General features: G+C 39.9%; 1 protein-coding gene across 1 annotated transcript; it reads left to right on the top strand.

Annotated features, from left to right (window-relative positions):
• The first annotated feature begins 5097 nt into the window (after positions 1-5097).
• On the top strand, positions 5098-7220 carry six6a (SIX homeobox 6a). Its single transcript, XM_030771138.1, has 2 exons — positions 5098-5669; positions 7055-7220. The coding sequence occupies exons 1-2, from the start codon at positions 5098-5100 to the stop codon at positions 7218-7220; spliced, it is 738 nt and encodes a 245-aa protein (XP_030626998.1).
• The last annotated feature ends 16081 nt before the right edge of the window (positions 7221-23301 follow it).

Here is a 23301-nt window from a genome sequence, read left to right on the forward strand (position 1 = left end):
GTACCATTTTCATGTGCTAGCACCAATATGTGCAATGTAAAACCCTCAAGTCTTTTGCTAGTTTTGTATTCAATTTGCTAGGGGAAGGCAGTCCTAGTGTTTTACTATTAAGACACTTTAGCTAAAATTTCACTGTAGCCCACATTAATGAGAACACAACTATGCAAACATTACAAAATTAAATCACTAGATAATTACTGTGCAACATATTTGTGAGTAACTATTCATTTTACACACACACACACACACACACACACCACAGTCACACACAATAAATTGTGCCAATATCAAATAAATACTTTTGTAAACTAAATCACATACAAGAAGGTAAACCAGATAACATGTCACTGGATGTATATGTGTGTAATCTTATTCTTTGATTAATTGTTCCAGCACAAAATGACAGTGAGGAAAAATCTAATTTTGTGCAGAAAATACATATCAGCCCTCATGTTATACAGCCCTTTTTTTTATCTGTCATAAACAAATTTGTGGATACTGTACTGTTTTCCACTCTGTGGCATCACCACTTTAGATGAAGCAGGTTGACAATTCTGAAGAGGCTGAAATCACCAGACTTGTAGTGCAGTACTCAACCCTCCTTACACAGAACTGCTGCTGCTCTGTTCAGACACCACGTGAATGAGTAATGAAGTAGTAGTAGTGGTGTGTGTGTGTGTGTGTGTGCGTGTGTGTGAGAGAGAGAGAGAGAGAGAAAGAAGGGGGGAGAGAGTAAAACCCTGAATGAAAGTATTCATCATTGTCTGTTGGCATGGATGCACTGCTAAGCTTTGCTGGATTTAGTTAGGAGGTTATCAGAGAGAGCAGGGTCACAGGGTCATTGGTCAAGAGGTCTACTCTGTTACCGCAAATCTGCAGATTACAAGATAACAGGCAATGACACCACTGAACTTGAATCTGATGGAACACCATACACACGTACACATAAACACACACATACGCACGCACGCAAGCATGCCCGCACGATAACTTGACCTGGGAATTTATCTCATCCCGTCTGAATGTGAATTCAAGAGACTCATGATCGTTTTGTGTCGCACACTTACGTATCTAGGCCACTAGAGTATTAGTAGTCAGAGACATGATATCTTAATTAGAAAGTTAATCCCTCGGCCATGGCAGACCAAGCAGACTCAACTCAAACTACTGCCGTGCACGATGACTTGGATTCAGTTCGATTATTCATACAGCCCTAAAGTAAACTGTAGCTCTGATGGCCTGCGTGGGATGTTTGTTTATGGCATGGTGATGAGGAGTCAGTGACTCTAGATTTTGAAATGAACGCGTGCTGTGGTGTGCTGCAGGGTGACCGATGGCTGTTTTGAAAACAGAGGACATGGTGATTCAGAGGTAGTGACTAGCAAAAAGTGGCAGCTCAGTTGCTGCACTATGTCTCCTAACACTGACTTTAAAAAAAAAAAAAAAAAAAAATTTCTCTTCTAATTTTTGGGGTGAAATACACATTCTCCATCTTAAAACTTATATTTTGCTTTCTTGATCTGGACAGTAGGTAGTTTGGTTTTGGTTAGTACTGATGTGTTGATGTAGACTAGGGGTTGGTGTTATCGTTTTAACGCCTTTTGTCACTGCAACAGTGCTTCGTAATGACATCGTCACATAGCACAAGACTGAAACACATATCTATTATTCTGTTAACGATAGGCCCATGTTATGAGCCACTCTTTACATAACGTAAGACGTTTACTTGAGATATGCACGCATGTATCGAGCAAGATAGCCCAGGCATTTAAACAGGCAACAAAATGCCCGAAAATAAAATGATCAAAACCGCTGTTTCATAAAAACATCAAACAACGATTACAGCCGTCGTATTTCTGTATTATGCTGTTTTGGTAGTCTCCAGATTAGCCGTGGCATCTGTCAAATTTGGCCTCTTCAGTTAGGTTACTCCATTTCTAAACCAATAAGCCCCTCAGAAAGACTAGCATCAGTCAGAGAGGAGGGTATCTCTCATAGACACTGTCGTGTGATTAGTGTTTGTAATTAATTAAATCATTTTCGTCTGTCAACTGTAGAACAGAAACTAACGGACATATGGGTGCCTTGGGGAGGGTGCGGGATTACGTGCGTCACATTATACTGTTAACCGGCCATCACATAAGCTTCAAATTATGCGAACCCAGAGCAGACAACCGTCATAAAACAGTGGCTGGATTTAACAGTTCGCGTGAAAGATAGCTTCTGATTTCGTATTTCGTCACACATTTAAAATGTGGTCTCTCTCTCTCTCTCTCTGTCTCTCTCTCTCTCTCTCTCTCTCTCTCTCTCGCTTTCACCACTGTGTGTGTGTGTTAGTTGACACTCGTTGCTGGAGTTGTAGAGAACAAACAAAAATAGTCGTCTTTGTATTGCGACTATCCTTTCTTTTTTCCTGTCTTGTGTGTGAGTATTTGTGTGTTTGTCCCAGTGTCGCCCGGGGATAGCGCTGTCAGGGGACAGGCGTTAGTTACATTATGTTCGTAATCCTTATGCTTTTTGGGCACTGTCCAACAGTCACCAGGGCTCACATGTTTGCACTTGTTTTACATGTCCCCCCCCCCCCCCCCCCCTCATTACATGTAAGTTCAGCGCAACAGAACACTGACATTTGTCGTAGTTTTTAATTACATGGAGTTAAGCATTCTACAGTATCCTCTCCTCAGTTTGTTAATCAACCTCAGTATGGCCAGGTGTAGGCTATACAAATTACCTTAGATTCATTGACTGTACAATTGTTAAAACCCTCCTTTGCGCAGCTTGTGTCGCAGGTTTCATATTTCCAGTGTAGTCGCCCCCGTGATCCTGACTCTCTCAAAACTTTCAAGTATGACAGTTTTTCTATTTACTTATATTCTTACCTCTTTACATATGGCAAGCTTTGTTTCGTGAGACCGTTATGCTGTAGGCACACGTAGAAATTCTTTGTGCGTGAATTTTTTCTTTTAAATCTACAGGTAGGCCCACATAAGTGTGATGTTGTGAACTAAGAACATATTTTCAGAGGTAAAAACGCTGAATATTCTCATAACTGTCATACTGAATTGGAAAAGCAGTGGATTATGCTTTATTGACAATACTCGTCGAGTGATATCCAGACACTTCGCTATTTTTTATTGATGCAGTCTTCTTGGAAGAAAAATATGTCTGTGTATATTTAGGTTAGGATAAGCCTACTCTATTAAATATTTACCGAAGTATGAATATTTCAGAGCTCCCACCTCACCCCTCTGCACCACAATACTGCCCCCCCCCCGCCCTTTTTTCTGCTGCTATTGGTTCGTTTTAATTTCGAGGCCGCTTGGAAATCCTTTATTTATGGTTATTTTTAATGCTCGGCGTTAAACCTGTAATGAAAGGGATTTATAAAGACCATTAATCGTCCTATAATGTCTTCCTCTTTCTCATTCAGAGTTTGAGCCATCTGTTTACTTTTCATCCTCAGATGGTCGAAGCATTAAGTAGCTCTACCTTAAAATGATTAATGACGACTAGTTACCAAACACGTTTATTCTTTTTGACACATAAAATGTAAAATCTCATGAATTTGATCCAGGGATGAAAAACTATTTTGAAAATTTCAAACCTTGCTCATTCTTCTAACGACTGTGATGCGTGCACACACCATAATAATTATCTATTCACAAATATAGTATGCATCTCGGTCCACGTTATTAATGTGGTAGAAGTCCATGTGGTTATTGCTGCGTTGCCTTGCTTTACATTGCGCATAATCCATGTGTAGCTTGTTATGCGTTTGAGGGCCCATAGGCTGTATAAAAAAATGAAAATGAGTTGCTTTCTCGCGCTAAAGGCAAAGGAGAGCAAGTTCCGTCTAACCACTGCCATGAGTCTCCCGTAAATCATGCAAAATCGCCCATGGCGAATTTCGGTTGAACTTGTGTGTGGATCTGTGAAAATAATATCAGGCTTTTCCGTCAGAATGAACTTTACTGATGTATTCACCCATACTATAATGTGACCCGACACTTCAAACCATCTGCGCTATCTATCCGCCTTCTTATTTACCGAATAAGCCAGCGCGCAAAGTGGAGTGTGTCTGATACTAAACCCGCAGAACACAACAGTTCACTGTAACTTATTCACAAAAAGTCCACTTTATAAGCTTTATAAGTACTAGCGTCTAAGAACGTCGCATCACGAAAATTAGAATGATACAACAGATTTACAAATAGCTTGCTGTTCTATATAGGTTAATTTTCGTTTTATGAGCATGATGTATTTCCCTTTCATCTACATAGTGAGAATAGTGGAACATAATGGAAATTATATTTGGATTCACTGGAGCTGTTATCTGGATGTGTCTGTATGTATTTACATTTTATGTTTTCGAGGATACATTTAGATTGCAACATGAAAATCATTTTTCATCGATTCAGAGAAATATCGTGCTTGAAATTTTAGCTGTTGCTGTTTCAGTTACATTTAAAGTACTCAAATTCCTTTTCAGCATTTGCTGACAGGTTATTTTATGGTACCTACATACTTCTGCCACTTAAACGGATGGACTTATGGCACTTTTCAATTATACATTTAAAAACGCCAACACTAAAATATTTATGACAATTAAACGTCTAACTCCGAAAACAAAAGAAGGTCATAATTTCGCTTGACTGTTCGTTTCTACAAATAGGCGCTGTCGCGCGCTGGGTGGTGCTGAAATCTCCTTGCACTGCTTCACGCGTGATTGGCAAACTTGACAGTGATTGACGTGTGTCCATGGCAACCACGCAGCCAGCGTGCCAAGTCCAATAGAAAATCGGGAGTGAAGCTAAATGTCCTTTTTCTCTCTTCTGAAAAACACCTCCGTGCTAGTTTCTATGCTCTCGTGCTTTCAAAGCAACCAGGTTTCACCGCCTTGGCTGCACTAGCCAGCCAGAGGGCACCGTTCCTCACTGGGCTTAACAACTGATCTGTTAACTTTTGGGATTTCCTTTTTGTTTGGATCTGACAGAGAGAGAGAGAGCAAGGGGGAGCAAGAGCGGCAGATAGGACGAACGAAAGAACGCAGTGTAAGTGCGCGAGCAAGAAAGGGTAGGGAGAGGAAGAGAAGCCTCCATGTTTCAGCTGCCCATACTGAATTTCAGCCCGCAGCAGGTTGCGGGGGTGTGTGAGACGCTGGAGGAAAGCGGCGACGTGGAACGACTTGGACGCTTTCTTTGGTCGCTTCCAGTGGCTCCCGCCGCCTGCGAGGTCCTCGGCAAAAATGAGTCGGTACTTCGCGCGCGCGCTGTAGTGGCCTTTCACACGGGCAACTTCCGCGAGCTTTATCATATACTGGAGAACCACAAGTTCACCAAAGAGTCGCACGCAAAGCTGCAGGCGCTTTGGCTGGAGGCGCACTACCAGGAGGCTGAGAAGCTTCGTGGTCGTCCGCTTGGTCCAGTAGACAAGTACCGCGTGCGCAAGAAGTTTCCTCTGCCAAGAACGATATGGGACGGCGAGCAGAAGACACACTGCTTTAAGGAGAGGACGCGACATTTGTTGAGGGAGTGGTACCTCCAGGACCCTTATCCGAATCCGAGCAAAAAGAGAGAGCTGGCGAACGCTACGGGACTAACGCCAACACAAGTGGGGAACTGGTTCAAAAATAGGAGACAAAGAGACCGAGCGGCGGCGGCGAAGAACAGGTAGGAGGGGGCCGTGGAGATAATGCGACGCCGCTCCTGTAAACCCGGACCTGGGCATAGCATGCAGTGTGTGTCTGCAGCAAATATTAGTACAAACACCGTTTATATCATGACAAGTGTGTGTTACAGTTTGTTATTGTGTTTTCAAACTACAGTGAATAACCTGTCCAGTTTGCAAAACAAATCTCATTTAATGTTGTCATCATCCTTTTGTAGCCTATGTTATAGTGTTCAAAATCTCTCCCTCGATCGTTCTCTCAGTGCATGTGCATATGATAAACATAAACATACATCGAGAGAAGGAAAGTGTACATATTTATGAAATCCTTTACGACGTTCGAGCATGATTATAATGACAGGAATGTAACTCATGTAATATTGTTATTCACAATACTTAACAAATAATCGGTACAATAGGTACTGATGTACATCTGAGATTCTTAAGACATATATTATGACATGAAATTCTTGCCAGTATTATCTGACTATATATTCTCCAAAGACGCAAACATTAATACTTGGAAATATGTGTAATAAAAAAAAACAAGCAAACAAACAAAACAAAACAAAACAAAACAACAAAAACAAACAAGCAAACAAAAAACAAAACAACTACAACAAAAAACAAATTTCTATTTGCAGTCATGTTCCATTTCGTATTTTAACCAAGCTTACGTATTTCACGTATTTAAAAACATCTTGTTGGTGGAAATCTCTTAAATCTTTCTTCCCTCGCCTAAATGTATGCATATGAACTAAGACCAATTTCATGTTGCGAAATAAAAGGAAAACAGCAAGTGATGAAATTTAATATAATTCAGATAAAATGTCCCTCTCAAATTGTTTTGTCAATGTTTCGATGATCTTTACTTAGCGCCGTAATAATCTTGATTTACTTGATCCATAATAATCTTTCCGTTGATTTTTTCGAGTTGCGTGTGTGTGTGCCTTTCTCTGTGAATATGTCTGTGTGACAAGGAGAGGAAGAAGAAGAGAGAGAGAAAACTGACATTCAGGGATCTGTGTCCCTGCTGTTTGTCTTTCTGACCGTAACTTTAAATAATCTCTCTGCCTCTTCGACCAGTGGCATGTTTTCGTTAGAAATAGTTCTAATCTCATTTTTTTCCTTAATACCGATTCAGCCAAGTTCGCATAATAATACACCAGTTTTGAGCTCAAGTCTGTTTTTATCATTCTAATTGTTCAATTTTTATTGTTTAGTTTAGCCTCGTAAAAATAATATTATTTTACTGGCTTTTACTTAAAATAGATTGTAACTTTTATTTACACTTAGCGGGCTGTCTTTCTCCCTTTTCTAAGGTTTTGATTCTCGTTGAATATAATCCTGTCCACTGACATATTCACCTGTCCGCTCTCTGTCGCAGGCTACAACAACAGGTCTTGTCCGGTGGGTCTGTTCGGTCGTTGGCAGATGATGACGGCGCCGTAGATCGACTGGGTCCAGCCTCAAGTCCCGAGGCAAGTCTCTCGAGCAAAGCCGCCACCTCCGCCATTTCCATCACCTCTAGCGACAGCGAATGTGACATCTAACGATAGCGTCACCGTCCGCGAAAAACAGCAAAGGGCAGTGACTTCAAATGAGCATACTTACTGTGGAATCCGTCAGAGACAATCTAACAAAAACAACTCTAGTGCCTGCCATTGATCGAGGATAAAGGACGTTTAGGAGTCTGCACAGAAGGGATGCACTGGAATGTCGAAGTTTAACCACGTTTCCTTTTTAAAGTCGTTTCGTTTTGTTTGTTTGGTTTTTTTATGTGGCTTTTTCATTGTTTATTTGATGACTTGCTGGTGAGCAAAATCGAGGTACAGTCCTGACCTGAACAAAGGCGAGAAGCAAGAAAATTCAGTAGCCTATTCAATCTTGCCCCTCTGACAGAGGGAGACTAAATTGAGGCCTCTAACCTCAGAAAAAGATATGTCGTGAGTGGGCCTTGTGTTATGTGTGGGTATTTCATGTTGAAAATACTTTGTATGATATTTTAATTTTACTTTGAGAGTTTTTTTTATAAATAATGTTTATTTACTTATTTAAAATATTGACTGCGTTTAGACTCGGTCTTGATTGCGTGATGTTTTTGATATTACCATTGTGCACAGATAAAGCAGTAAACATGTGCGTCGAGTGAAGGACGTGTCTCTCAGTAAAAGAAAAAAGAAAAAAAAACGTAAATACAACGTAAATAAATAACTGTTGGTCAAAATATTTTCAAACGCGACTGGTGATTTCATACAGTGATGAAGATTTATGAAATACTACGAGTATCAAATTAGACACATTGGGACTATGTAGAATATACACACAGAAGCTAAATATGCTCTCGACGACTGTGTTGTGGTAGCCATCTATATATAGATTCACAAATACCGTTTCGCTTTTTTCAGATTGATTTTTTTTGGAGATTAGTACCTTAAAATAAATATCCAGACAATACGAGGGATAACAGTCTTAGCTTCGCTGACATTTTGGGTCAAACGGAGATCAAATGTGTTGTATGTTTGTAATGCCACTCCATGTATCCTGACACACTGTTGTTGTAATTGGCCAACATGCTTCCCATCACGTAATGCAGTATGACAGCGCAAGGTCAGCAAAAGGCCATGACAGAAAACGCAACGCTCTCTATGACAAAAACCCAAGCAACGCCTCTACGTTTGCGGAAACAGGAGACCAGTAATGGATGCATTTTAAGGCCCCTTTTCCCGCCTTTGTGTACACCGAGCAAAGCCCGTAAATATTACAGTTTGATCTTATTTATCGCATTCATTTTCCGTTTTAAAATAACACCTAAACAGTCTGGTGTGTCTTAGGTCTGTCTGGAACAACAACTTCGCTCCAAGGGTTTTTTTTGTTTGTTTTGTTTTAGTTCTCTTAATTTTTTTGTATATTTTTTACACCCTGAACTTATTAAATTAGGCTCGAATAATTGCTGTGGGAGCGACATGGAAGCCTATTTACACAGCGCAGCCAAAATCAAACTGAAATTGTATGGAGTTCTTATGGGCCCATTACCGGCTGGGAATGCACATTGACTTGTGCTCTGCTTAATGGTCTATATACATGGATGTACATGTAATGTCTCTTTTCATTTTGTTTGGGCAATCGGGCAAAGAAGAGACTGCACAGCACAAATGGAATAGTACAACACAGCGCTTCTGTTTTTCCAACTGCCTCAAGAGTTCCGCCACAGCGGCGCACCTGGACTTAACCTCGCGCGCCATTAATTAGCGCGCCATATGAAAAGCGCAAGCTGTATTTTTCTAAAACCCCTTTCAGTCCAAACAACCGAGGCCAAAAGGAGTTTTTCACCCCGAGAAGAAAAAAAAGAAAAATAGAAAGCAAAGCAGGGGAATGGGATGGGGGAGTCCGAGGCTTCACTGAAAGAAGGGGCGCAAAATGGCTGAATATTTCCGTTTCTATTGAGTTGAGGGGCTAGCAGGGAGGGCTCGGAAGAAAACGTCTTTTTAGCAGTCAATAAGGTTGTCAAACTGGTCAACGATAATCAGCACTAATGATGAGGTTTAGAGTCCCCAAGAGAACAAAAGGCTCCTCCCGGTGTTTTGTGAGAGAAAGCGGCGGCCAATTCGCCCTTTCCCTCAAAGAAAGAACTTGGAGTCGGTGTAGTTTGCCCGAGATGCGAAAATCAAAACTTTCTTTGTTGTGTGTGTGTGTGTGTGTGTGTGTGTGTGCGCGCGCGCGCGCGCATATATGTATGTATACACGTATATGAACATACACGTGCACATATATAGATATACCCCTTGTCTTCATTGTCTATATCGGCCACATTCGTTCAGAGATAAAAATGCCCATATTTGCATCCGTTTGTATGGTATTTATTTTAATAGCTACGACATAATGCAACATAAACGCAGGCCAGATTACAACGCACAAATTCGTAAAGAACCCTATTTCAGGTACATAACCCTACATCAGTTAATGAATTAGTTAACTGGTTAATTACTTAACTAAGTAATGACTGTGATAATGGATGTCTCAACTGACCTGGTACTGTTGCCTTTTACTGTTACTGTTGTAGGAGCGACCTCAGTATTTTGACAATAATTCTTTGGTCTTTTTCATGAAATATGACTTATCAATTGATTGACTATCCAACTTCAAATTATACTGTTAGATATTTAAGGTGATCAGAAATCAATAAAGATATTTAAGATAAAGTTATTAGCAGCATTGTCGCACTGTCAATCGTTTTAAATCTAGCTACTATTAAACGTCCACTAAGACGGCGACTACTACTAAGTGGTACGATCATTTTTAGAATATAGTACATGGAGGGTTCAACGCATGGGTTATTACTGTAACTAATACTTTACCTTTTACATGAGCTACTGCTGCTGGGTCTGCTGCTGCTACTCCCTATCTCTACAAACTAAAGTAGAATAATAAATAGCCTTTATTAGCTCTAAGCCATGCAACGGAATAACTGTGGTAGCATGTAAAGCATGATGAAAAGACATTTTTAACCTCAACAGACAACAAATTGTACTGTTACAATATGCACAACAACAACAACAACAACAACAACAGAAAAGATTATAAAAGGACCATATCACGCACGAGCAACTGCAGGTTACACAAATCACCGACACAGAAACTTAAAATTCCTGTTTTAGATATGCAGTCCATATAATGTTAAAAAAATTGTATCTGTTCTAGGTGTGTTGTATTTCTGTATTTATTTCTGAAATTTTCTATAATTCTCATCCGACTCTTTCCCAGCGATGCTGGCTTTGTAGCTGTAACACGGTGCGCATGACATGAAGACAACAATAGCTTGTCTCCATCAAGCTAAATGGTGAGTAGAGAAACAGCCATAATAAAAACGTTATGGCAAAACGTTAAGTTATGGCAGCTGAATGATACATTTGCATATTTACTGAAGACGTGTGAACATCAGCACATCATTTTGTTGAAGGTTCTCGAAAGGATCAAGTTTCCTTTGCGAGACACGGCTCATCGAAACACGCGGCCCTATAAAGTCGCTACTTTTCCACAAATTGATATGATCAGAAAATTCACGTCATAGGCTACCGTCTCTACCTTGTACATCCCCAGATGTGCCTCTTCCTGGTTGACATGGGCCTTACCAGGCTCTTTAGAATAAGCGGTCAGAGGACGTTCTCCCACACATTTATTTCGATAACCCGCCTACTTTGTTTTGGATAGAAACAAGTGAATCTAAAGGTAACGACTATCACTTCTGCCTCGTCAGAATGCCCAAGTGACCTGTTTCAGTAACCGCTCTTGAGGAAGTTCAACGCACCCTGCTGAAAATTACATAAACTACCAAAAGGCATTACCATTTCAGAAATTAAAAAGTTGTGAGTTCATCCTGCTGTTTGGGGACTCTTAGAGAGTAGAGCAAAGGGGAGTTCAGTCCTTGTTTCATTTAGCCAGTAACCTAGTTTTCAAATGTACATTTTCCACTGCCCATTGAGGCAATGGTGACACCCAGAACAACTCACTGAGCCAACATGGACCAAACTGAAAAAGGACCGAGCTAATTAGGGCAGGAACATAAAAGGTTCCTGTCAAGTTCCGAAAAACGACAGTTCATCTCATTCTGTGTCAGGGATATTGACTACCTTTCCCCATTAAGGTCGGTATACAGGATTGTTCTCAGACAGGTCGTCCCAAAACTACTTTTCCGTACCAGGCGTTTTCATATAAGATTGACAGAGGAGAGCCGTAATCTGCTGTGCAGCGGCATTATTTTCAATGTGTACATGTCGACCTCTAGTGGCTAAATATGATGACGCATGACCTCCTTCCAAAATCGGGACGTTCACTGTTTAAATATTTAAGATGTCCGCACATTATATTCTAAAATAAAGTTTTAACCAAGGAGACAATCCGTGCATAATCTACCGCTATCTGTTACCTTTTATCTTCTCTATCTTAAAAATCACGCACTTCAGTAACCAGGTTTTCTGTTGGATAACAGCAAAATGGGTTACTGAAAGTAGGCTCTTTCACACCCCTCAATCATGTGCTTTAAAACACCTCAGGCCCCGGACACGATATATATGTTTCAGTGAAAAGGAGACCAGCTTCTTTAAACTGCAACCTGCATAAAACAGTCGTTTCAGCACCTTGGACAGAGGCACACGGCAACATTCTCTGTATTCAGTGGTGAGCAATTATGCAGCTTTGAACGCCCTTCATAGACGAATTGAAGTGCAAATGAAATACTTTCACATTTCCACAATATAGCCACAGTATAGCCTAATGCAAAACTTTAATGCTAATCTGTTACCATTGTCAAACTAGTCAAACTGAAGAAATTTCACTTGAGTGAATTGACTCCTAACTGGTCATTTTATAATACTTTAATATAATCTCTTGGAGACTGGTACAAAACAGAGGTCACGGTCATCAACATGAATAGGATTTCTCATTTCTCCTAGGTTGTCTCAGCTCCACTCGATCGTGTTCTGTGTTATTCCCGAGGTCGAAGCAAAAGTTTGTCTCGCATAATTGACTTCCCCACCTACTTTTAATCAAAATTTCATTCATTCAGTAGATTAGGCTTTGCATTTTTCCAGACGAATCAATTTTCCATGTCTAAAATCGTTTGCCTGACATCTTGCAAATCTATCACATGCTAAAGCATACAGTACCAGTGAGGATTGACAATTACCAATCCCCCGTGACGTCGAAACCGCGGGCTGATCAATGCAGACATCGTTAGGGGATTTTGTGCTACTCAAAGAAAGCTAATGTAAACTTTGATCCTCTGTAAATTTCGTCGATTCAAACAATTATTAGAGATAAGTATTCATTGTTTTGACAAGTGGTTGTCTTCAAAAGCGGTCTGGACAAATTGTGTGAGAGGAGATAATGTCACAAAGGAGCAATCAGGAGCCTGCAACTGGAATTACGGCACATATCGAGGGCACATATCGAAAAACGATAGCCAGCGCTCGCGGAGCGAATTAGGGTCATTTCGAAAAGTTTGAAGATTGTTGACATTTTAAGGCTAGACAGCATATCTCAAGGCGAAAGGAAAGCGAGGTTTATGTATAGCTCAAGTATTTCTCTCTACAGATGAGGGGGAAGGCCGATTTACAAGAAGCTTCTAACATATGAACGTGACTGCATATGTGGAGACAAAATAGCTTTGAGTTTACCGTGAAAATCGTCAGACCTTTAATCGACTCAAAAGTTGGTTAATCAACCATTAAAAAAGTAATTGTATTGGCTATAGCCCTGTCGTCGTGAAGAATAAATCAGTGCCATATTGAATGAATAGTAAGTGCCATTTTAAAAGATTTTTAAAACGATGTGGAATTATCATTATTATTATTATTATTATTATTATTCCAAATGTGTTCGAAATGTACTTTTTTTTTTTTTTTTACTAAAGCTACAGTGCTCTGTGTCAAGTACTTTTCATGGACAAGCGGTCTTTGAAAAAGAAATAAAGCTCGTCTTGCGATTATGAACCTTATTATGCTTTTATAGCGTCAGCGACACTTTGAAATATTCAAAAGATTCTAAACTGACAGTTATCTTTAGAGAAACCTGGTTTACAAAAACGCATATTGAAGTCATTCTAAAGCAGTAATTTAACGGGACGAAGTTTCAATTTCGGACCAGATATGGCCATTTGAGGCGGGGTGCAGAGGTCCACCCTAAAAGAAGATACAATATAAATGACATTTCGGGTATGTTAACGTCATTCAGCACAACTCACAACAGCTTCGGTAACCTAATGAAGGTGGTTTAAAGGGCAAACACAGAAACATTAAAGAACATGTATATTCTCTCCCGACAGTGAGGAGGCATTAGTGGATTTAGAGAGATAGTTGGCTGACTGCACATTGATCCTGTTTTAAAAACATCCTTTATGTCAGCAAAAGGACAGCCTCCAAGTTAGATCCACCACTGACAGGGTAAGCCACATATTACAGGATACTTCTGGAAGAAAGGAGAGGGAGGAAGACATACTGCATGGGGAGAGGGAATGAGTACAGTTCATAGCAGATGGTCAGACTTTAGAAGACTGATTTACTAAGCTTTTTTGGACAGGTAAAGAGGAGAGGAGTAGAGGGAAAGAGCAAAAGTGGGAGAGAGAGAAAAGTTATCAGTCTCTGTGTGCAGTATGGCACTTTGGTAGTGTGGCTGAGGCTACGACATTGTTTCTTACTAGAGGAGATGATTGGTGGACTTCAGACAGTAAAGAAACTATACCTTCAGTGGAGACATCAGGATAGGAACTGTGTGCATTTGTATTTTTGAGACAAAAGAAGATCATTTTCATTTACTTAAAATGTGAGTGATTTTCTACTTTCATGCTTCAACTTCCATTTCCTCCACACACTGTCTTGGCCTGATTACACGGTCTTTGAATTCCACTCCTTCCACCGGTAAAAACCCTGCATCTCTCTCTCTCTCTCTCTCTCTCTCTCTCTCTCAAGTCCACTTAATGATAATATTCAGCATAAATATCGTCATTAATCCACATAGAATCCGTTTCATGGGCTTGTAATGATGAAAGATGGACTCTAGAGGCGTCGTGAACAACATAATTCAGTTCTCTGAAAACTGAAGAGCAGTGGACATATTGGTACAGTAATGAGAAATACAACTACTTTAATCCACTGACTTTATTTACTTAACAAAGCTAATAGTGTCTTAGATGTAGGCAAACTGATCATCAGTTCAATGTAATTTACGAGTGTAAATCTTTCTTTCACTCTTTTAAGAATATGATAATTGAAAAAAAAATATTCCTGTGTTTAGGAATAGGAAGAGAATACATACCATGAACAAACAGGAAAAGAGAAGGTGACCTAAAAATCAACAGGTTCTTTGCTGTCACATACCATTACCAAAAGAAATTTTGACTTGTTACAACACTTTTGCTTGCAGTATGTTTCACCACAAGATGGCATAAGAGACCAGTTTATCTGACAATGCTGTAACTAGTGAGGCTGAGGCCATCTTGCTTTATTTTCACTCAACAATATTTCACCCAGTATATATACAAAGAAATATACATTTATACATTTCTCACACATAATCTGCTGAAACAGTGACTATGAGATTATAGTTGTTATTTCTAATAAAACGTCATACTCCCTGTGCATGAAAGTTGGTTGGCAAATGGAGCATAGCGGTCTTTCTGTTACCTCTGTTGCTGATTTCCAGAAACATTTTGGAAAAAGTCAATCATAAATCTCAACAGACCCTAAACAGCCCTTGATAGGTCCAATGTGTGTGTGTGTGTGTATGTATGTGTGTTTTCCTCATTCAGGCTTATTAAGGACACTAAATGTCAGTGCAGGCAGAATGTGGAGTTGTTTTGCCATGGGAGTAAACGGGGGAGGGGGCAAACTGCCGCCATAAACGGTGAGATGAGGTCAAACCCACAGATGTGTTGTCCATTAGCCGGCCCTCTTAACACCCTGACCCACGTGTCATCTGGGGATTGTGTGTGTTTGTGTACGTGTGTGTGTGTGTGTGTGTGTATGTGTGTCTTTGTGATCAAAGACTTACAGTTGGACCCAGTCTTATGGCCCTTTGCTGAGTGCTGAGTCTGTCATTGACATACAGTGTATATACCATACATTTGTCATTTGTGTGCTATTGTGTGTGGAGGGTTTGTATAGGCATATTTAAGAGGAAACTCATGTCATTATGTATGCATAGGTTTAGATCAGGGTCACTGTGTATAATACATCTATTAGTGGGAACAGTGATGGTGTGTGTGTGTGTGTTTGTCTGCATGGGAGTGTTTGTGAGTGTACACTACTACTTTAACAGCACCTTTTAAATGTACTGTATCTTTTCTCAGGATCATAACCATGATATATTACACAGATGTTGATGATGGTGTGTGTGTGTGTGTGTGTGTGTGTGTGTGTTTAGAACAGTGTAGAGCATGTAGTTGACAGGACTAAATATAACCTCAGGCCTCTGGTTTCTCCAGCTGTCTTGATGCTTAAGGCAGACACCTTCAGCCCATCCAATCTACTCATATGGCAAAGACAGAGATAGAGAGCACAGGAAAGCTTGGCCAGGGAGGAGAAGAGAGTTTAAAAGAGTCATATAGGAATAGAAACAGCCCTTAAATTGATATCAAATGCAAGTATGTTGGATGGCTAAGTTCAGCTGCATGTAAATGCATTAAAATCTGTTTATCTGATACTATCCCACTATCACAAAGATTGAAAACAGGTGGCGATTCTCTCTGAGGTCAATTTTTTTTTTTATCACACATTTCTGCAGAATTCATGACATGACTGGGGTCAAAGCTAAGATGCTCATGTACGTTTTAACAAACCTTTGTGCTCTGAAATCTGATGTCGATTCTCAGTTCAAAATTCTTGTGAGGACATTACAAATACGTACAGAGAACCATAAAAATACTGATAGAAGTGGGGGAAAAAAAGCAGTCTAGGTGCTGATCGCATTACAGTGATTGGTCATATCAGAGAGATCTCCCTTCTGTAGACTCCCATCTTTTGTGTTCACATACAGACTGAATGATGGAGTCCCCCCCCAAAAAAACACAGCATCCTTTTAATGCTTTCATGTCTTTTATGTGTTCAGACAGGCAACAAGTAGGCAAAAGTCAATAAAATGGAGTCCTTTAAGATTATTAATACAGGGTCAGCGCTTCACCTCTGTTTCAACAGCTGTGTGTATTCAAGTATCCAAGGTGCCCACTGAGATGCCAAATCTAATGCCCACCATGCCCATGAACTGGAGGTCCTTTATCCTGTAATCACAGAGATTAGCTGGCATTCCACACCGAGTGTGAACTTGGAATGTGATAACCCCAACAGAGCCGGGGAATTACGACCGGAACAGCAGCACATCCCAAAGGAAGCAGGGTATCAGTTTGTAGGACGAGGGTCCTCTCTTTGTGTGTGTGTGTGTGTGTGTGTGTGTGTGTGTGTGTGATTGTGTGTGTGTAAATCTCCTATGGTATTATGGGTGTTTGTGCATGTGCTGCTGGTGTATGTGTGTGTATGCATGTGCTTGTATGTGTGTGTGTGTGTGTGTGTGTGTGTGTGTGTGTGTGTATGTGGAGAAGGGGCTGAGAATGGAGTTTGGTGTATCTTGCCCTAGGGCTGTGAGGAAGAGTTAATATATCTGAAGGCTGATGTGTATAGAGCATATCTCCTGACCCTAACATAAGCCCAGTCTGTGAGACCACACACAGAGCTACTGTTCATCCATGATACTGTAAGGAATACAGGGAGGGAAGGAAGGACAGAGAGAGTGTTTTGGCTTTATGGAGCGATGGGGGAATATGTTAATAGGAGACAAAGGATGAATGAATGGTTGGATGGATGAATGAAGGGGATGAATACAGTTCACTGGCATTTGGCCAATTTATCAGGGACAGATTTGTCACTTCTTCTATGGACAGTTTTAATAAATAGAATATAAAGAGGATAAGAATAAACAATGGATTGAAAGAGGAATGGAGATAGTTGACTGAGACAAAAGTAGATCACACCGTTACGTTATAATGGATCAGAAGTTTTAATCAATGGACACTTAAAAATATTTGAGAGGAAGGTGCAGAGGACAAGAGTGTACAGAAAGATTGAAATTGAGAAAGAGACATGATAGGTCGCCTTCAGGCAGGTATGGAAAGATTTATAATGTGTCTGTAACTTCCACCCGTACTGCACATAATACCAGGCTCTCTGTATTCAGTATTCGCTCTGTTTCTGAATTCCACTCCCTTTCCTCCACCAAACCCCCTGCAGGTCTCTCTCTCTCACTCTCTCTCTCTCTCTCTCTCTCTCTCTCTCTCTCTCTCTCTCTCTCTCTCCCTCTCCCTCTTTCTTGGTCTCTCTCACTTTCTGAAAATAATCTGATCAGATTCCTGTGAGCAGTTTGTCTGTGTTCAGGGAGAGGTCCAACACAGAAGAGATCGTGTTACTATTTTCATTTCCTGAGTTTCTTTTTTTTTCCCTTCTTCTTTTTTTTTTCCAGCTATCTAGAGTTTTTATCCTGTTCTTGGGCACAAGGGTAGAGGAAGCGGGGGCAGAAAGAGTGGATGCGTATGTGTGGAGGGGAAGGCTCAACTTCTGGCTGCAGTTACTCATCCAACCCCAGAGGAAGGAGAAAAAGGACCAAAAAAAAAAAAAGAGGAGAATGAGAGAACGCACACATGTCATTTAAACACATAATGCTTCTGCAGAGGAACTACAAGAGTTTTTCAACTTAGATGGAAGCAATCTGTGCTGATCTTTGCAACCAAATCAAAAGCATTCATGAAATTACGTTCGCCCAAATGAATGATCAGTTTGGTGTTATGCTTTATTTTGTGCTTGCTCATACAGTAACATAAAAATAGCAGCACTACGTTGTCCTGCAGGGTCATACTGCCACACATGTCACTGTCAGTTTAACTAAATGAAGTACTAAGTCCGTGTAGACCGTCATAAAGATTTCATACATGGTTGTTCAGTTTCTAACTTACAGTGAAATGATCCCATCAGTGTGACGATGAAACAGTTAACATTGACAGCCTTGCCCCTTTTCTTTTTCTTTTTTTTTTTTTTGGATGGGACGGCCTTTTCTTTTTTCTTTTTTCTTTTTCTTTTTTTTTTTTTTTTTTTTTTTTTTGGAGGGGACAACCTTACCTTGATAGTCTCACAGAGACCGGTAGACAATGTGAATGTCTTTCACTCACTGCCAATAGCCTATCATTGTGTCAGTTCACAAAGCTTGAGTCTGATCTGCTGTTGGATTGCAAAACACATCTCCAAGGTCAGGGGGAGGTAAATATTCAGTTCCAGTATCCCAGACAGACATTCTCTGCTTATAAACTTAAATTTCGTCATAAAATATCTTCAGTAACGCTTTCCCATCCAAGCTTCCCAATTAAGATACCAAAGTCTCTCCTTTTTTTGGCTTAAGTCATCTGAGCTTCGGTCCTCAAAAAAATAAATGATTTTACCTGACACTTCCTTGAAAGTCACAGAATCTCATTGTCTGATTCTCCGGGGTTTTTCTCACCTGTTGAGGTATAAAATGACTCATTGTGCTTTGATGGATGTGTCTGAGTCATTGAGTGCCAAAACCTGTTCTCAAATAGAGCGCTCCATGATTTACTTTAATTCATAATTTCTCTTTTGTGTTCAAGGGTTAGTCACTATCCACTGATTCGGGAAGCTGTTTACACACTGGTGAATGCATAGTAATGATGAACCTACAACAAAGTTTGACAAGACCTGTCCCTATGATAAGCAATATGAATATATGATTCTAAACCCTAGTTTAAAGTTTCTCCGTCTGTTTCACTTCAGAAGCGCAATGATGCAGACAAAGGCTGAAATAATACAAATGGGGAGTGCTACAGTGGTTTAACTGGTTGTCTGTGGTGACGAAGGAAGATTGTGTATATTCAGATACAAACAAAAGTAATGCGGAGAAACTGCCTCCTGTCTATGTTTTCAGGCACTTCCTGTGAAAACACACATGCACACACACACACACACACAGACACACACACATACCCACATCTGTTGAAAGGTGAGTCAGTGCGTCTGAGTGAATATGTCCAACAGGGTAGACCTGCCACAGTTTTGTCTGGGAAAATGTTGCTAATGTACCTCTGATGTGTAACACACACCCACAGTCACGCACATACACATACACTCGTACACACACACACACACTCAAAGTGTTAGTCTGCCTCTAGGGTCTAGCTGGTTGAAGTGTTGTCAGATCCATGCATCATTGGTAACCAAATCTCTCCCCCTCCAACCCCCTCCCTCTTGCTCCCATGCGATCAACTTGAAAGGCTCCTTTTGTGCCTCACCCCCCCCCAAAACCCCCACTTTTCAAACCAGCTCCCTCACCTCCATATACCCTCTCTGGACTAGTCATAGATCTGTATGTTTGACTCACATGATTCATGTTTGGGGCTGTGGATATTTGCAGCCAGGTACTGAGGACACCTGTATATTTATGGTTTCTTATGATATGTTAGTTTTTCTTCCTCCATAAAAATATAATCAGCGTCAACAAACCACTGAAAATGACAGGTTCTTGCTGAACATTTCTGACCCCCCCCCCCCCCCACGAACACACACACAAACACACAAACACACAAACACACAAACACAGAGTAGCCTCAAGAAAAAAATCATCCTGGAGAAAGCATATAGATTCCATTCATATTGAGAAATATTGATGCGGTGTTTTCATAACCCTACAATGAATTCCTGTCATAGAAATGTAATGCTTAAGAGTCAAAAGTTACTGTATCAGAGTACCTCATATTTCATATATCTCAGCAAGATTCAGAATACCAATGAACTACAATTAAATGCTAAAAATATTATTAGCAAGAGAGTTTTGACAGCACAGTATTTGATACTCTTCATCAAGCTATTTTTTTTTTCACTTTTGAGTTTTTACCTTCAAACTGCTCTGTCAGTGAGTATGAAGTGTATTCCACTAACTATGACAGTTGAGCTTTTTGGGGTTTTTTTGAGGAAAAAAAGGGTATGGCTGGAAACAATGAGAGCTTGTAGACTCTTAACCATGGCCTCATGTACTCCTGGTTTATCCAGCTAAAGATGCAAAGCGTCAAATCTTTAAACTTACTTATCATAACCAGTGGAACACGTGAAATAAATGAGCTGTTTTTTTAGGGTGAAAACTCAATGGTTAAAAAATGGTGAACATTTTTTAGGGTTGAAAATGACGAGCTCTAAAAGGGGAATGCTGACAGTTTCTCAATTGCTATGACACTGTGGCCAGTATACCTGAGAGAAAATTTTGATTCCAAATCCTATTATGACAAAAATATCTTATCCAACCGTGCTGAAGACCAGCTAAACCGATTTCAGAGTGTACAATCAAACTTGTTGCCGTATGCATTTCTACTTCAAACAAAACAAGCCTTACTGAAGTTCCTAGTGGAATAGTATACTGGGTGCCTCCTGAGTGAGATCTCTTCAGCTATGTTTAGCTGTTTCCTTTGTCCTGTTTATCTGATTGACAGCCAGCAAAAGTCAACAAAAACACCTTGATCATTGGACTTATACTAAAGCTGTTAAGCTCCTAGAGAAAACATGTTTTTTTTCCCCCTGCCAAATCAGAACCAGCTTACAGTGTAAGTTCATCATGTGACACGTACCGTACAGCATCCAGTGTAAGTAGAGCTCACAAGAACTCTTGTTACATTCAACCTTTCAAACTGGCTCACAGATGACTTTCAACTCTGAACTTCATCACCATAAGTAAGTCAAGCTGAGCCAGAAGTCCTTGTTTACAGTGTTATACGGCAACAACATCAAGTGTTGTTTCATGTATTTGCTATCATTTTCTATTTACCAACAGCACAGACTGCTCTCTGAAATGAATATAAGAAATCAGCTACACATTAAACAAAACTAAATTTTTTAAAACCAAAAATTTTTGGTGAGGACCAGGTGATTTTTTTTCTGGCTCAAATTCTGCCCGTGCATCAGCTGTCAGGCTTAAACAGTAAATTTGTAGGTGCATGTCAAGGACAAAACCTGTCGAGTTATTCTATGTGATTTGCCAAGGGCTGGAATTGGGGGTTACAAAGTATAAGAATTTGCAAGTATATTCTACTTTGTCTTTTAGCATTAATTCGTTAGTATATGATTACTCAACACAACCCAGTTATTTTGTGTTTATGTTATTTACGATTTTTGATTGTATATATCACGATCATACCATTCAAATTTTAGACGTTCGCGCGGATTCTTGTCCATAATGCATATTATAAAGTTATTTAGCTATATTCTCCACATCATCAGCCTACCTCTATTGCTCAGAAAGTCCTTATAAGGAAAGTAGACATTTTGAAATGTGTTTTGGTTTGTTCTTTGTGACTCATTTCTCCTATAAAAAGAGACTGGCATTATAGCCAGGCGTTCTAGGCCTTTGGCCTCGGCGAAGGCCACATGAACGTGGTTTTCCAAGGTCGTTATGAGTTTCACAAACGATGGGCAGCCTGATGACTGTCCGGAGATCCGCGCGGTCAGGCGCAGTCTCAGGACATTGGATGCCTCACGCGAATCCATCATCACCGTAACACACGACCTACTGTCTAATCAGGGAAGAGTGTTCTTTTTTAAACATTGTGGTTTTCAGATTTGCTGCCTTTGTCTACAGTTATTTAAAGAGCATCTTTTTTTTTCAAGTGGAATTAATCGATTTCGGTTACACAAGGTTGCGTAAAGTGACTAAAATAAAAGGTGTTTGATTCATCCAATGTCGGTTGCTGACATTTATTGAGTTTGATATCTGTCGTTACTTATTTATTTTTAAAAATAAATTTCATTGAGTATCGTTTTTAAATCGGACAGTAAGACTGTCCTGGGATTTATTGAGTGGAAGTGGGCAAGGCCCTCCTTGCCTCCGCAATCAGGCCTTAATTCGAGCAAAGACTGGTTCCGATTAAAGGCCGGAAATCCTCAGTGCTCTCTGTTCAAAACAATTTACCCTGACACGAGGCGACTGAGGAGGGAGCTAGGCAGAAATAAAATGGGGTGACGAGGGGCTCACCACTTGGGTACGAATACCGTCAAATCACGTGAGAAAATATGTTGTGAAACACTGTACAGATTTTCTTAGTGCTACTATTCAACTGACCAGGCCCTTTCTGATTATATCTAAAAGTTACAGCTCTGGCCATACACATACATTTGTGAAGAAATAGCAGATTGTAGGTGATTACCGAATTTCGATATTTTAGAATATTTAAAGCTGTTCTACATCTAATTAATTGGGGCTGTAATGATGACGACGATAATAATAATAATAATAATAATAATAATAATAATAATAATAATAATAATAAGAGTAATGTTAACAATAATAATGTTGCTGGCATTTTTAGTAGAACTGTCTTTTACTAGCAGTTGAATTAACGAGTACTGATTGTTATTTTGATCGTCTGTGCTTTCGTCGATGATGTAATTTTTTTTTAATGATCTGATAGATATTGTAAATTCCGATTTACATATTCATAGAAAAATGCACGATAAGCCACACAATACGAACTAAACAAGAGGAGGATATCAGAGCAGCAAATATTTCATTAATTTATTAAACTACAGCATCATGCAGCATCAGAAAACAGCCGCTCTCAGATTGAGATATGCCTTCAGCACTTTTTCAGCTGCCAAAAGATTATTATTATTATTATTATTATTATTATTATTATTATTATTATTATTATTATCATTATTATCATTATTAATATTATAAGCGTATTATTATTATTATGAGTAGTAGTTGTGTTAAAGAAAGAACTTAAAATATTTCCAATGTAAGACCCCTCTAGTGTGTGCATCCTGCAGATGGTGTCAGTCACCGGTGGCCCAGAACCGACAGAATAAGCGGAGAGAGAACAAAGTAAACACACACACACACACACACACACACACCGGCTTAGGCTCTCACTCACACAATGCTTACCAGTGCTCACGGCTTCATGGACGAAACGCCTATAAACATTCTCCCAACTAGGCCAGACTATCAACGCTGAATTTATTTTTTCATGCAGGTCGTAGCTGAGTTGAAAGGCCACAATACTGTTATTGGTTCAGATTACCAAATCCTACTTATTCACCT

This window comes from Chanos chanos, chromosome 4, assembly GCF_902362185.1.
Source record: "Chanos chanos chromosome 4, fChaCha1.1, whole genome shotgun sequence".
NCBI lineage: Eukaryota > Metazoa > Chordata > Actinopteri > Gonorynchiformes > Chanidae > Chanos > Chanos chanos.